The sequence below is a fragment of the Amphiura filiformis genome, chromosome 18 (genome assembly GCF_039555335.1).
Source record: "Amphiura filiformis chromosome 18, Afil_fr2py, whole genome shotgun sequence".
Taxonomy (NCBI): domain Eukaryota; kingdom Metazoa; phylum Echinodermata; class Ophiuroidea; order Amphilepidida; family Amphiuridae; genus Amphiura; species Amphiura filiformis.
This window is the reverse complement of record NC_092645.1, coordinates 62,355,689-62,369,975: the sequence shown is the minus strand read 5'-3', so window position 1 is coordinate 62,369,975 and position 14,287 is coordinate 62,355,689. Positions and strand designations below refer to the sequence as shown.

At 36.6% G+C, this 14,287-nt stretch overlaps 1 protein-coding gene across 1 annotated transcript; it reads left to right on the top strand.

The window, feature by feature from the left end:
• Positions 1-3,400: 3,400 nt before the first annotated feature.
• Positions 3,401-8,610, top strand: LOC140138906 (neuropilin-1-like). The gene is made up of 5 exons (XM_072160692.1): positions 3,401-3,661; positions 4,046-4,171; positions 4,927-5,097; positions 5,446-5,588; positions 5,701-8,610. The coding sequence occupies exons 3-5, from the start codon at positions 4,947-4,949 to the stop codon at positions 5,902-5,904; spliced, it is 498 nt and encodes a 165-aa protein (XP_072016793.1). The 5' UTR covers positions 3,401-3,661; positions 4,046-4,171; positions 4,927-4,946; the 3' UTR covers positions 5,905-8,610.
• Positions 8,611-14,287: the final 5,677 nt, after the last annotated feature.

The window sequence follows — 14,287 nt, the reverse complement described above, 5'->3', positions numbered from 1 at the left end:
CGGTTACAGTGGAGATGGAGAAACATGCACAGGTTAGTCTATTTTGTGCCATATCATCATTCTATTAATTTTAAATCATTGTCATCTCTATGCGAGCCATACCTTTTGGAAATGGCGCATTCCTATGTTAAGTGCTTAATATGACTGATTATAAGTTTTCAAAACAATTCGTTTCAGTACTAATATTAGTGATGTGATCAATCTAACAAGATGAATTATGTTGCCAAGGAAACAAAATTTAAAGCTATTCAAGTGTTAGTGAGTTCTAATTGTGTTTTTTTATACCTCCAAATCTTCAAATACAGATATTGATGAATGTGCTTTGAGTACTGATAATTGTGACGCAACTGCTACTTGCACCAATACCGTTGGTTCCTTCACATGTGCATGTGATGCCGGTTACAGAGGAGATGGAGTAATATGCACAGGTTAGTATATTATATCAATAAATATGATACATAATGTTAGCAAGCATAACCAATTTATTCAAGCGTTATTGAGTTCGATTTGGGTCATGTTTTATAGTACAATAAGCATTTTAACTGTTCTTTTTATTATACCTCAAAATCATCAAAATACAGACATTGATGAATGTTCTTTGAGTACTAATATTTGTGACGCAAATGCTACTTGTACCAATACCGTTGGTTCCTTCACATGTGCATGTGATGCCGGTTACAGAGGAGATGGAGTAATATGCACAGGTTAGTCTATTTTGTGCCATATCACCATTCTATTTATTTTAAATAATTGTAACCTCTATGTGAGCCATACCTTTTGGAAATTATGCATTCTTATTGCTTGCTATGATTTTTCAAAACAAATTCGTTTCAATACCAATATTTGTCATGTGATCAATCAAACAAGATTCATTATGTTCTTTCTTTCTTTCATTTTTTCTTTCTTTCTTTCTTTCTTTCTTTCTTTCTTTCTTTCTTTCTTTCTTTCTTTCTTTCTTTCTTTCTTTCTTTCTTCTCACATCCTTGACAGAATTTACTATAACTCCTTAATTTATTGCCCGATTATGATATAAAATTGGATTTTTTGAACCCAATACTACAAATTAATTGGTCGAGCTATACGTCTCGTCCAATATTTTAAAACTCATAGCGAGACCAATTAATTTGAAGTATTGGGTGAAAAAAAACATCCAATTTTATCATTATTATGCTTTCAGAATCTTTATTTGTCTTGAATCTCTTTATGGAAAATTAGTTTGAAGGCATGCAGCTTCCAAGTTCATGGCCAGCAAAATACAGTACTGGTAAACTTTGGTGCAGCTGCAATATTTGAAGGATTACCAATGCTAGCAGTATAGTCTAAAGAGACTGACACCTGTGGCATATGCTGGTTTCATACTTTCCTGCCGCATTGCTGCTCTGACAATGATTTTACTGCACTGTGCTGTCGCACCAGCTATGGTTACATCAAGCCAAGATATCAATCACTCTACCAGTTTGCCCAAAGCGACAGATCGCGAAGTCTAGGAATTTAATTCAATTTCAAGTCAACTCGGGAGCTGCGTCGCACTCGCTCTGACATACCGTATGAGAACATTAAATGATTTCTGTCGGTGCTGAGCAGCAACATTGGCTTTATTCATGTCGCTGCCGTTCAGCGGGTGCCGCTCCGCTTGCACTGTTACAAAAAAGTACAAGCGGCGTGATTGATGAAACGGCAAGCGGTAGAAGTTATGAAATCAGCATCTAGGCCTAAGACTAGGCTTGGACTTAAATTCAGGCCTAGCTGATTTATATGCATGAGTTTTATATTCAATTGCTCCCACCCGTACATATTTATAGACCTGGTCCTGGCAGCTGCATGCATATAGGCCAGCCCTAGCAGTTCAGTTAGAACTATGAGACATTGGGCTAATGAATTCCTAGCCTAGACTAAGCCTTGAGGCTAAGCTTTGTGATTTGTGTTGTCTAATCATCTCTAGAAATAAATAGAATAAACCTACCTTTCTAGCTTCACACAATGCCAATTGCAAGCACATAAGCATGCATGTCCCATTGTCATGATTGTCTTGTGCAACTTCCAAAATAAGCTTATTGAAAAGTAAGCTTACTTACCTTGGCCTTGACTTCCTGCTCATGCATTCTACGCAACTCTAAAAACATGAACAATCTTGAAACATTACAGCTCAAAACACTTGCTGTCATCTTTTTCTACTTTAATTTCCAAATCAAATGATTTTTGAGTTAGAAATGCACTGGGATTTATGTCCCTGCTGCACTGCAGTTCCCCAGTTCACTCAGCCACACACAGCCAATTCAGTTTTTAGTTTGGTTGTTGCCAGTGTTGCCAGATCTTGGTGAGTATGGTGCCCAATTGGGTGTAGATTGTAGTTAGTAATGACATGGCAATATTAAATCTCACAAAGAGTATTGCACCCAATTGGGCTGTAATGATTGAATACAGTCCGAGTTTTGTATTTTGAGTCCAGGTGTGTGAAAAAATCGGACTCTACAGCTCTGTACAAAGTATAGGGAGTAAGATTCTGAAAACATAATAATGACTAAACTTAAGGTTCGTTCATACTACCACCGCATTTGCGATGCGTTGCTTTGCGATGCCGATATATCGATTACTTTTGCCGCAGTATTTTGCAGTACGATGCAGTGCGACAACGAGCTACAACGCACCGCATCGCAAAGCAACGCATCGCAAATGCGGTGGTAGTATGAACGAACCTTTAGGCAAAGGCTCACTACCCCAGCCTTTACATTTGATCTGACCCATACGTAATTATGGCAAAAGAATGTGATTTTACCAAAAATTCTTCTTTGACTACAAATTACATTGTATCGTAATGAGATTTGGTCATTGACCTTGGCTAATGCCGGGGCCTATAGGGTGTACACGGATTTGAGGTCAAAAGTCGTTAGGGTGTATTTCTGGTACATAACCAAATACTGTCAAAGTGCCCCTTTTCCTGCATATTACATGGTACAGAGATACGACTGACACATATGCATTGACATAAGCTGGTGTATATGGTGTGTACATAGCTTTTGCGTTCAAGGTCATGCAGGAGTAAAATAGGGTTGATTACTGATAATCAACTTAAAATTGACTATTTGCTGGATACTAAGCGCTGTGATCATCAGAATAATGCCAAAAAAGCTCTAGCGTTACGTGAATTTATAGTTATAATCAGCTTTGTCTTAAACATCCGGAGGGGTTTGTTTTGGGATCAAAAGGAGTAAATTCGAAAGTGTGTCCAATTTAAATGAAAATTAGTATATATGATCCTAATATGACTCAGGATACGATGGAGGTCATTTCAATGTCACCAGAGGTCAATCAAAAGTCAAAAGGGGTCATATTCCAAAGTTCATCCATTTGAATGAAAATTAGTACATGTAATGTTGATATGATTCAAAACATAATGAAGGTCATTTCAAGGTCATCAGATTATTTAGTAGATATATTATTATTGAATTTACTGCCTACATTTTTCACGAATTGTGTCATTTCAAGGTCATCGGAGGTCTTTTCAATGTCACGACTGATTTCATATATTTATGTACAGATATTAATGAATGTACTTCGGGTACTGATAACTGTGGCGCAACTGCTACTTGCACCAATACCGTTGGTTCTTTCACATGTGCATGTAATGCCGGTTACATATGGAATGGAATCACGTGCACAGGTTTGTCTATTTTGTAACATATCCGTTATATGTATTCCAAACAAATGTCACCTATACGCGAGTCAAACTACTGTTTCGAAATGGTGCATTCCTGTCGAAATTTTACTTGCACCAATACCATTGGTTCCTTCACATGTTTATGTACTACCGGTTAAAGTAGAGATGGAATAACATGCTCATGTTCAATATGCTTGATTATAAATGATTTTCAAAGCAATTGATACAGTAAGTTGCCAAGGAAAGCCAATTTAAATTCATTCAAGCGTTATTGAGTTTTAATTATCATGTTTTAGAGTACATGAATATTTTAACTTTTTTGTTATTATACCTCAAAATCTGTGTTTTACCAAATACATATGACTTATTTCATATATTTATGTACAGATATTAATGAATGTAGTTCTAGTACTGATAACTGTGACGTAAATGCTGCTTGTACTAATACCTATGGTTCCTTCACATGTGCATGTAACGCCGATTACAGTGGAGATGGAATAACATGCAATCCATGTTAGTATATCTTTGTAAAATTTTGTAGTATGGTTGATTCTAAATGAATCACAAAACTAATAGTGTAATATCAAAACTGAATGTTTCCTTTTTAAATTTAAACTCATTCAAAATGTGTAATAATTTAAATATAATGAAAATGTTAATATGATAGAGAAATATTGTTGGAACTGAGTCAATTGACATTTTGGTTTCATTATTGAATTTGGTTAATGTTATGATAGACGCTGTTCTAGGCTTTAATCTGGTAGCCTTCTTGCCTCGGCAGATTCCATCAATTATATAAGTTGGACCATGGGTTGGACCTTTTTCCCAAGTCCCATTCAGTGATCCCAGCGCGAGGGTAAAAACTTAAATTGTTTATAAATTGCTTAAAAGTGAAGGATAGGTCATTCAAACTGTCATTTGGCACTTTAAAAGTGAAAATTGTGGCAAAAACAAAGAAAACGTTAGTATTGGCGAAGCTGATGTCCCATTCAAATACACGTTGCTAAAATGTATATACTGTCAGTATTACATATTAATATAACTGTCTCATTTTGTCTTAAATACACGGCTTTTGGCTGAACCACTAGCAGGTTATATGTTAGCTCAACTATGACAATGACAAAGGTACCAAAATCTTAATTTTGATGATGTGTACGATCGTCCGGGTGAGCAAATCAAATTGGCCTTTATTTTTTCTTACACCACAGTTCCGTTAGAATATTCATCCAAGTTTATTCTTGTAACCAATGTCGCTGTTTCAATTCCAGTTTGCATCGATTATCTTGGAATGGAAAATGGTGAAATACCAGATGCAAATATTCAGGCTACATCAGTGTATGGCTCCAACAGAGCCACAAATGGAAGGCTGAATCATCATTGGGGTTTTTGGTGTTCGGTTCCGGGTCAGAGCGGAACAATTTGGATACAGGCTGATATAGGTAACCACACTGCACAATGTAGAAACGGTGGCATTGTATAACCAAATTTATTTTAAGCATCAGTTGCTGGACTCCTGATAAATAAATGAAAATACTTAATAACCAAACTAACCTTGCTCAAAAGACATGATGCTCACCGTGTTCCCAAGAATAAAATACACATTTGCCGTATTGGGTTCACTCAAAGGTTACAATAATGTTAAAAATGCTCAAAGACACATCTCTTGTCATAAGGTTTAAGGAAAATATAGTTTAACCTAGCTAAGATGTACTATTCTTGAGATTTACAAGCGAACGATAATAAGAAACCCTAGGCCAATAGCTTATAAAAATTTCTTTTATCATTAGGTTACCAGACCTATGTATCAGGTGTTATAACGCAGGGTGGTGGTCAGAGAAATCCATACTGGGTTACTTCTTTCACAGTGTCAACATTCATGACTGCTGGTGCCGACGAGGTGTTTGTTGCAGATCGAAATGGAAACGCGATTGTAAGTAGATAGTAAACATTGTCTTATATATGCTCATGGACTTGCAGACCATCATGTCTCTGTGAAGTGCTTTTAAATTTGTTAATGACTCATAACATTCTCTCTCCTACAGATATTTCCGGGCAACGTTGAAAAGGACGCCAAGTTGACCACAACTTTTTCTGAACCAGTACATGCCCGTATTGTACGCATTAACTGTCTGAGCAAAGCAAATCACTATTACGCACTGAGATTCGAAATATTAGGATGTAAAATAGATAGATATATGACTCAACGCGACAGAATGAGGCGGATGCCGTCGGTAAATGTAAATTAATGAAAATGCGTTAGACATGGTAGATGACAACATTTTATATATTCGTGATGGTTGTAAGATATTGGATCTGTTCTGATTAGAACACAGATCTAGAAATCTCCTCTTTCATGGTGTGTTCGTGTCTTTTCGCAAGCTCCTGTTTTTATTAGGAGATTTATGTTTTATAATTTTCCTTGTGCCTCAACTGTTATTAAATCCAGACACCAGTTATTTTGAATGGGTACCTAATTTTTTTTTTAATACTCACTTTGTAGCACTCTAATAGCACAAAGCAACTGTGATGTGCCCTGAGTAATTTAATTTAATTATTTAGCTTTGTTTACAAGCTGAAAGTATTTCATGAGATGGGAACCCCCTTGCACTTGCAAGAGTTGGTGTGTAAAATAATTTTGAGATTCCCCCCAAATTACTGTAAACAAAGTCATAGCTATGTTTGTAACTTTGGTATCCCCAGTTCAGTGTATTGCCCATTAGGAAAAAACCACGGATGTGATGTAATGTGAAAGGTTAATGTGTATAAATGATCTTGGGAAATCCCAATATTGCATCATCTGTTGTGAAGATGTGAATTAAGTACTGGTTTATTAATAGATGGTGGGTTTTTGGATGAGTATTGGTATAAAATGTGAGAGCTTGAAGCGGCACCTTACAGAATGTCACGGGCATTGTAAACTCTGCATGATTGTGTTGGTCGTCTTCCTGCTTCAAAAAAGAAGTACATTTTAACCAGTTTACACAGCCAATAATGTGCTATTCTAATACAGCAACGAAGAAGATTTATGAGTACACGAAAGTGCTCCTCCTGATCAAAAGATTAAAGTTCTTCTGTCGAATTGTTGGAGTCTGGTTTAATACTAAACAACACACCTGTCAAATACGGTGGAGCAGTGTCGAAATAAGCCTGTTTCCTGGAGAAAGAGGAATTGGTGAAAGAAGCACCATTTTGGAGAAAGCAGCGCAAGGAGATAAGTGTTTGGAGAAAGCCGCACAAGGAGATAGTTATTTGGAGACAGCAACACGTGAGCATTTTATTCGCAAGGATATATAAGTGTACAAGTGACTTCACTGATTTTCGCAGGACAAGTGAATAAGGATACATGCATCAGTCGTCAAAAACATTGCAAGAACTCTATGAATAATTCAGTTATGGGACACTAGGTCCTTTGATGCTACTGTCTGGGCCCCCATACAGGAAAAAGTTGCTGTCATTGGTATTTTTGTAAACACCAATGGGTCATTGTTCCAATGCAAAACGATTCATCCATGTGTCTCTTCAGCTGAATAAGACCGTATGGGCGGGTCCCTCTGGGGCTACTTTCTGGGCCCCCGTACAGGCCTAAATGGCTGTCATTGCATAAAAATAGGCATGAAAAAAGCATCCTCCTGGGAGTGATATCCAACAAGTTTTGTCCATGTGCCTCTTGAGCTGAACAAATGCTTTTTTGGCCCCCTATTTTTTTTCTCCCAGACTGTACGTACAAGCTGTGATCCGACAGATCATTGAATCGTGGCCCTATACTAACATAACCAGGTCATCAAACCTTTTGCGTCTTCTGAGCTGATTAAATCTCCTGGGCTCCCAGTCTAAATAAATAAATGACCACAGCAAAAACATGTCATTTTCATGATGTAATATATTTACCCTCAACTAGTACTCATGTGAATGTCAAGTTCACTACGTGCGCATTCCTGATGCAACACGGGGTTCGCTACTGCGTACAGTGTATTTGACATGTCATTTGAATAGGTCCAGCCATAGCATGACAGGTGCCGTATCACAGCGGTATTCGTCATCGGGTCAAGTGTTTTTAAATACGTAAAAAACAACTTGAATGTAATGCTAATTATTGCACATTCTGAGGAAATCTGATTATCTTTTTGAAATAGCCGAGTGGGCGGGTTTTCGATGAATATGTTTTGTGTAAAACTGAAGCATCCTATGTATAAAGGAATATATGAATATTAACTGCACAGCATATATAATGATTCGTGATACCCAATTGTGGTACAGTTGGTTTCGTTCAGAATTTGTTGAATAGATAATTAAACTTGTTCAGTTTTATTTTGAGAGTTCAGTCAGAAAATGAGCAATATTCTGTCAGTTTATAACACAGCAGCGATTTCAACAAAACCTAAACAAAGCCTAAATGCAAAATGTTATTAATTTTATTATGTTAATGAAAGGAGATACATCGTGCAGAAATGCCTTCAGCAAAAAGTGTTCCTCTCTAATGACCATCTTTATGCTTACCTCCAAGAGTCAAGATGCTCTATAAGAGATGTGTAGTATTTAAAGGAGTATTTCGTGATCCTAGCATCCTCTTTTATGACATTTTTCAGTACATATGCACAAAAAAGCATATTCCCAAAATTTCAGTTGATTCCGATTTTGCGTTTGCGAGTTATGCATGATTATGTGTATTACACTGCTCCATAGACAATACGTTGTAATTTCGTTCTGGTGCACCAGATCGAAATTCAAATTTCGCGATATCTTTGCTAAACGAATTAATCTGCAAGAAATATTTTGTACATAAACATTATGTAGCCAGAGTATTCCAGTGATATAAAAATCTCAACTTTTTTGAGAAAAGTGGGGGATGAGGCTGTGGATCACGAAATGCCCTTTTAATTGTGATGTGGTTCGATGTTTAGTGCCAAATTTTTTTTAACCAATGAAAATGAGAGAAATAAAAAGTAATGAGAAAAAATAGAAAAGAAAGATGCACTTGTGTTTAACTTTCGTTGTACTATATTTTCATGTTTAGCCACACTTGACACCCCCGTCATCCTGCGCTCACAAGTTAGGTTGCTGATACGGAGTTGAAACTTAGCACACGATTACAAGAAGGATGCAAAAATAATACCTGAAAAAATAACAGTGTTGTACCCTCGCAAAATGCGGTTAAAGCCATAATGTACGATTTTATAGCATGAAATAGGTTGATTTTTTTTAAAACCTGATTTTTTTTTGCATATTTGTAATGTTTACATATGTCCTAACTTGCACCTAAATGGAATCGGCCATATCTGTTGTCTTTGTAGGTCAACAGAGCAAAGTTAGACATATTATCATAATTTAAAAATTATGATAATATGTCCTCCCATAGAACTGCGTGTTAAATGGCCAAAATAACCAGTGGGGTTTCTTTCACTCTACCTTGTTATTTCAACCTAAAATGGACAGCAACCCTTCCCGTCAGTTATTACTAATACTATTTCAACATTTTGAATAAAGAATAACAAAATCAAAATTTTACAGAAATCGTACATTAAGGCTTTAATTTAATTTTCTAAATGTAACCTTTTTATGGGACACCTTGTACATGCTATATAATATAATAAACGACCTTGAGGCAAAAGTAATTTCGGAAGCAATTTTCATTATTATAGCTCGAGCTATATAATTAATCATGGTCATTCCATTATAGACAATATTGCAAAATTTAAATCGATTTACGTTCTTTTCGGGAGCACTCCTATCCTTTCGTACTCTTGGTTCCCCCGACATATATTAATAGGAGCACTTATGCGTGATTAAACGGAAACGTGCCACGCACACCGACATCGCCTAGTAATTTCTTGGTACAGCAGAGATAATAAAATAAATACCCGGGACCGATACACGTGAATGTTCTATGCACGATTTTGATATCAGACGAAAATGTTTGGATACCGGGATAGAAAATGATGAATATCTCCCGTAATTGATTTTGTCTAAAGAATCCAGATCTGGTTCCTTACACTTGAATATACGTGTTGAACAGATATGATAGTCGTTAGCTAGCGTCTTGAGAAAGAACTGTGCGTCTTGAACTCAAAATCTGACCAAAATTTTGATTTTATATTGCGCTGGTCCTGTATGGACTACAGCGCGCAGGCTATGGCTGCACTCACTACTCCCGTGGAGGTCGATGACCATTGCCCCCAATGTCGTATACAAGCTTACTCACACAGCAAGAAATCAATTACCCCGGCTATTGTCAGTAGCCTTAGTCAGGTAACTCAGCCAATTTTGCGTCTCATAAGGTCGGAACAAAATGGCCATACGTGGCTCTGGATTCAACCTACCATGGCGATTTCTGCCATGAAGATATCGGGGCGATGACAAGCTGCCACGTAGCAGTGGTTCAACCTGGATTATAGATGAAGATACCATTTGATACAAAGGCTATTAGCGCAGCAGGTAAATTAAAAGAACTAATTTCAAGACAATCATATAAGTGATGGATGGATGAAATGAAGTATGAATTAAATTAAATCGCATCGTTCCGTATCTTAAAACCATGGTAACCGCCAAAATTATGAAAATAGCTCTTAATTAGATCATTAACGTATTTCATTTAATACAAGTACTGCAACATCATACTTAAAATTAAAGATAATATCGGGAGCCGTATTGTCGCGGTTGAAGCTACTTCATGCCGGCCCGTCTCAAGTAGGCTTTTTTTTTTTCTCAACGTCACATTTTATGAAACTCCGTTGTCCTAGGCAAATCAAATTAAGAAAAATAAGGGGTTAACCCACCACTCATTGTAACAGAATCCCCTTAATCACCAATCATTTCAGAAAAGCATATTTAATAAGTCCCCAAAATCCAAGAAGTGAACAGTGCCTAATTTGCATAACTCCAATAAGGCCGCTTACGCATATGGGAAATTTCAAACTTGGTCCAATCTTGTTAACAACCATACCAATGTATTGCTCTCCTCATAAGGATCCAGAAAAAGTAAGTATAGTTTAACCAGTTTACGTTCTTGAGCAAAACGGTCAAAGGTCAAATATTGGGCCCATGGGCGTTTGCAATTGAAATATGCTTAATTTTAATCCAACTGGTCTCAAATTGTTCCTTTGGCAGAAATAAATCAAAATGATAAAATTGCATTACATTGGATGGTTTGTTATATAGGTAACAGCACAAAATAGGTCAAGGCTAACAAGGCTCAAGGTAACAAATCACCTGAGATATGGCAAACTATTCTTTGTATTAAATATCTTTGCAAGTGGAACAATGTAAGACCATTTTTTTATCAAATCGGAGAATTTTTCATTTTTTGTCCCCCTGTAGAGTACACATTTTAACATTGACCTTTCCCCTATAACTCAAGAAATGTACATCGGAGATAGGTCAAACTATACTTTTTCTGAATCCTTATGACGACAGAAATACAATGGTATGGTTTTCATAGCAAGATTTGACCAAGTTTGAAATTTCACCCATTGCAACAGCGGCATTTTGGATGTATGCACTCTTCAACTGCGGGGATTTTTTGGGACTTTTGATATGTTTTTGTGTAAACTTTTGGGAGATGTATTCACGAAAAATGGATTCTGTTATAATCAGTGGTGGATAATATGCTTAATTTGATTGGCCTATAATAATGCCACGTTTTCTTCTTAGAAGCAGATTTCCCCGATATCTGTTAATAGAGTAATGGGCTTTTCCATTTAAAATCCACATTACCCCTGTGGAAGATTTAGCTACAGTCCACCGAGGGAGTATCAATTTTGAATAGAATAGACAATTGGGCAACTTCCATTTGAAATACTCACTCCAGTTGTGGAAGATATAGGTAAAGCCACAATGCAGGGGGAGTATGAGTTTCAAAATGATTAACTCTGACCAATTACATTTGAAAAACATACTCCCCATGTGGAAGATATTTGCAAAATTATCCACAGGGGTAGTGCAGATTTCAACTGGAATAACCCAATCAAACAGACCCATGCCACGTAGCAATGGTTCAATTTGTCCTCATGTTTGCTACGGTTTAGACACCTGGATTGCAGATGAAGATACCACTTGATATCAAAATGACTGGTGTCTCCTTTGAAACGGATTAACTTCCGCATAAACATTCCGCATAATATGAATTCGTAGTTTGATCAATCGAATTTGATTGAGAGTTAAAGATTGGTATCAAAAGCTGATTTTGTGTAAGTGGATAAACTGCAAAATTGTTAAAAAAATGGAATTGGATATTTCTTTCATTTTGGCCATCATCGTCACAGGTAAGTTGACATATTTTGTTCATTGATTTTATCATTCTCAGACAGATGTAGAGATGTTATAGTTGATACCGGATAGAATGTTACGAAATGCTGGTTGATACCATTCAATCAAATACAAAATATTTGACAGACAACGTTTAAATGTAGGGTTATAAAAAAAGGTATATAAATGGCACAAAAAAGCTTTCATAACATTGAAAAAAATTAATTAAAATTTGCTGTTAAACATTCAAGCATTCTGTTATTTTTAAATAACGCTTAAAAGTGTTGACAAACTATTTTGCAAAAATATTTGCCAAGACGCATTTAGAAATAACGTTTTGGCAAGATTTTAACAATATTGTTGCGGCGTTATTTCATATAAAACGTTACAAAAAGCCTTATGCTATAACCAGTCATTTAAAGGTCTATTCAGTGATCCCATTGAACAGCCAAAGTGTTCAGAGGACACGGTGACTCAGTGGTTACGGCCTTGGACTTAAAATATGAGAGCTTGCTCGACGTGTGTGGGGACGGTACACGTACCGTGTTGTATCCTTGGGCAAGCCGCTTTGCCTCGCTTGCCTCAACCTACCAAGGTGCAATGGAGCTGTTAGCCTGTTAGGGGTAGTCACAGTCGTTGTACTGATGAACCCTGCCCCACTTGTAGGCAGCAAACATGGTTCCGACATTTTATAATGACGGCGGAATAAATGTAAAGCGCTTTGAGGCTATTTACGGCATAAAGCGCTATATAAATATCTACATTTAATTTTATCTACAAGAAATTGTTATCAATTTGTCTAAAAGTAAAAGATAAGTCATTAAAATTGTAATTTGATATTTTTAAAATGAACAATTTGGCAAAAACCAAGGAAAGCAGCAGTATTAACAAAGTTGAAGTCCAAAACAAATCCATGAAGCTAATTTCTCTACAGATTCATGTAAAATATCTTTTTTTTCCTTTGATACCCTGTTTTTGGCTTAACCACTAGCAGGTTATGTTAGCACATCTATGACCATATAATTTTGTACGATCCTCTCTGGTTGAGCCAATGACGTAGAAAAACATAGATCGCTGAGCTCGAGCTGGTACGTTGCCGTTTCATTGACAATCACACACTGAATAAGCCATTATGAAATGAAGGGACCTAACAAAATCAGCATCAAATCAAATACAACTAAAATGGAAACTGAATTTACTCTAGCATGTATGGATTAATAAAATTAAATAAATTACTTGTTTTAGCATATTCAACTTTACTGTGTACCATTTTTTTATCAAGAAATTGCTGAATAATAAAGGCAAGCACGCTCCTAAATCTAGTTCATTCGCCTGTTGCCATGCAGCGCTACAGGAACGGCGACTGAAGGCGAAATTTCGTAAAGTGGTAGAGTTGTTTAGCGTGGCAACACTGATGAAATACCAGATTCAGGCTTGCCTTTATTATTCAGCAATTTTTGATAAAGACAATGGTATACTGGGAAATTTAATGCGTTTTAATACATGATTTGTTCAACTTTGTGATCTATACAGCACCCAAACCGGGACCCAAACCTGCTTCACAGATTCGGCGAGCAGGGCACTCTATCCTTTCTACCTCATTGGGTTGAGCAAATCACTGAATAGGCCTAAAAATGTCATTCATAACCTCATTAATAAACGCGTGACATTCAATCACATTTAGTTGTTTGTGAAAACGCGAACGCAAATCCAGGTCATTAATATCTCAAAATTGACCGCCAAATGCGTTATTGTTCGAAAGTAAATATAAGTAACCTCCGCATGCGCCGTATTGTGCATCGAACAAAATGCACGCGCGCTGGCTGCCGTATTTGGATTGCCCGATTTCGATTTGCCCAATTTGTCCTGTTTTAGCCTGATCGATTTTATTTTGTAAAATGAAGAGATCAAAGTGGCGGTTATGATTGAGGTTAATATCTTTGCATCGGTAATATGTCGGGCATTGTGAAAAATCTAAGCATTTTGCTTTGGACTTCGGAATATCCCTCGAGGCTACGCCCCTCCGGATATTCCTCGGTTCCAAAGGCAAAATGTTTAGATTTTTCACAATGCCCTCCAAATATTTCCCGATGCGCAGTTTTTGCTCATTGTTTTGCTAATGACAAAGCTTGTGTTGTCAATTTGCTGCTATATAAAATAATAAAACTCTTTTAACAAAACTCTTTTTGGTCAAAATGTTTTATTTATAGGTTAATAAAATTGGGGATTAATATAGAATAAGAGATCAATATTAGCTACAAGCAATTCAGTGTATGGAAACAGAAACGACTAATCGCTCACTAATTTATATTAGCCTTATGATAAGTGACTGTACATGTACACGACGAATGAGCCGTAAATGTCCCTAAATTGTATTTTGAGTTATAG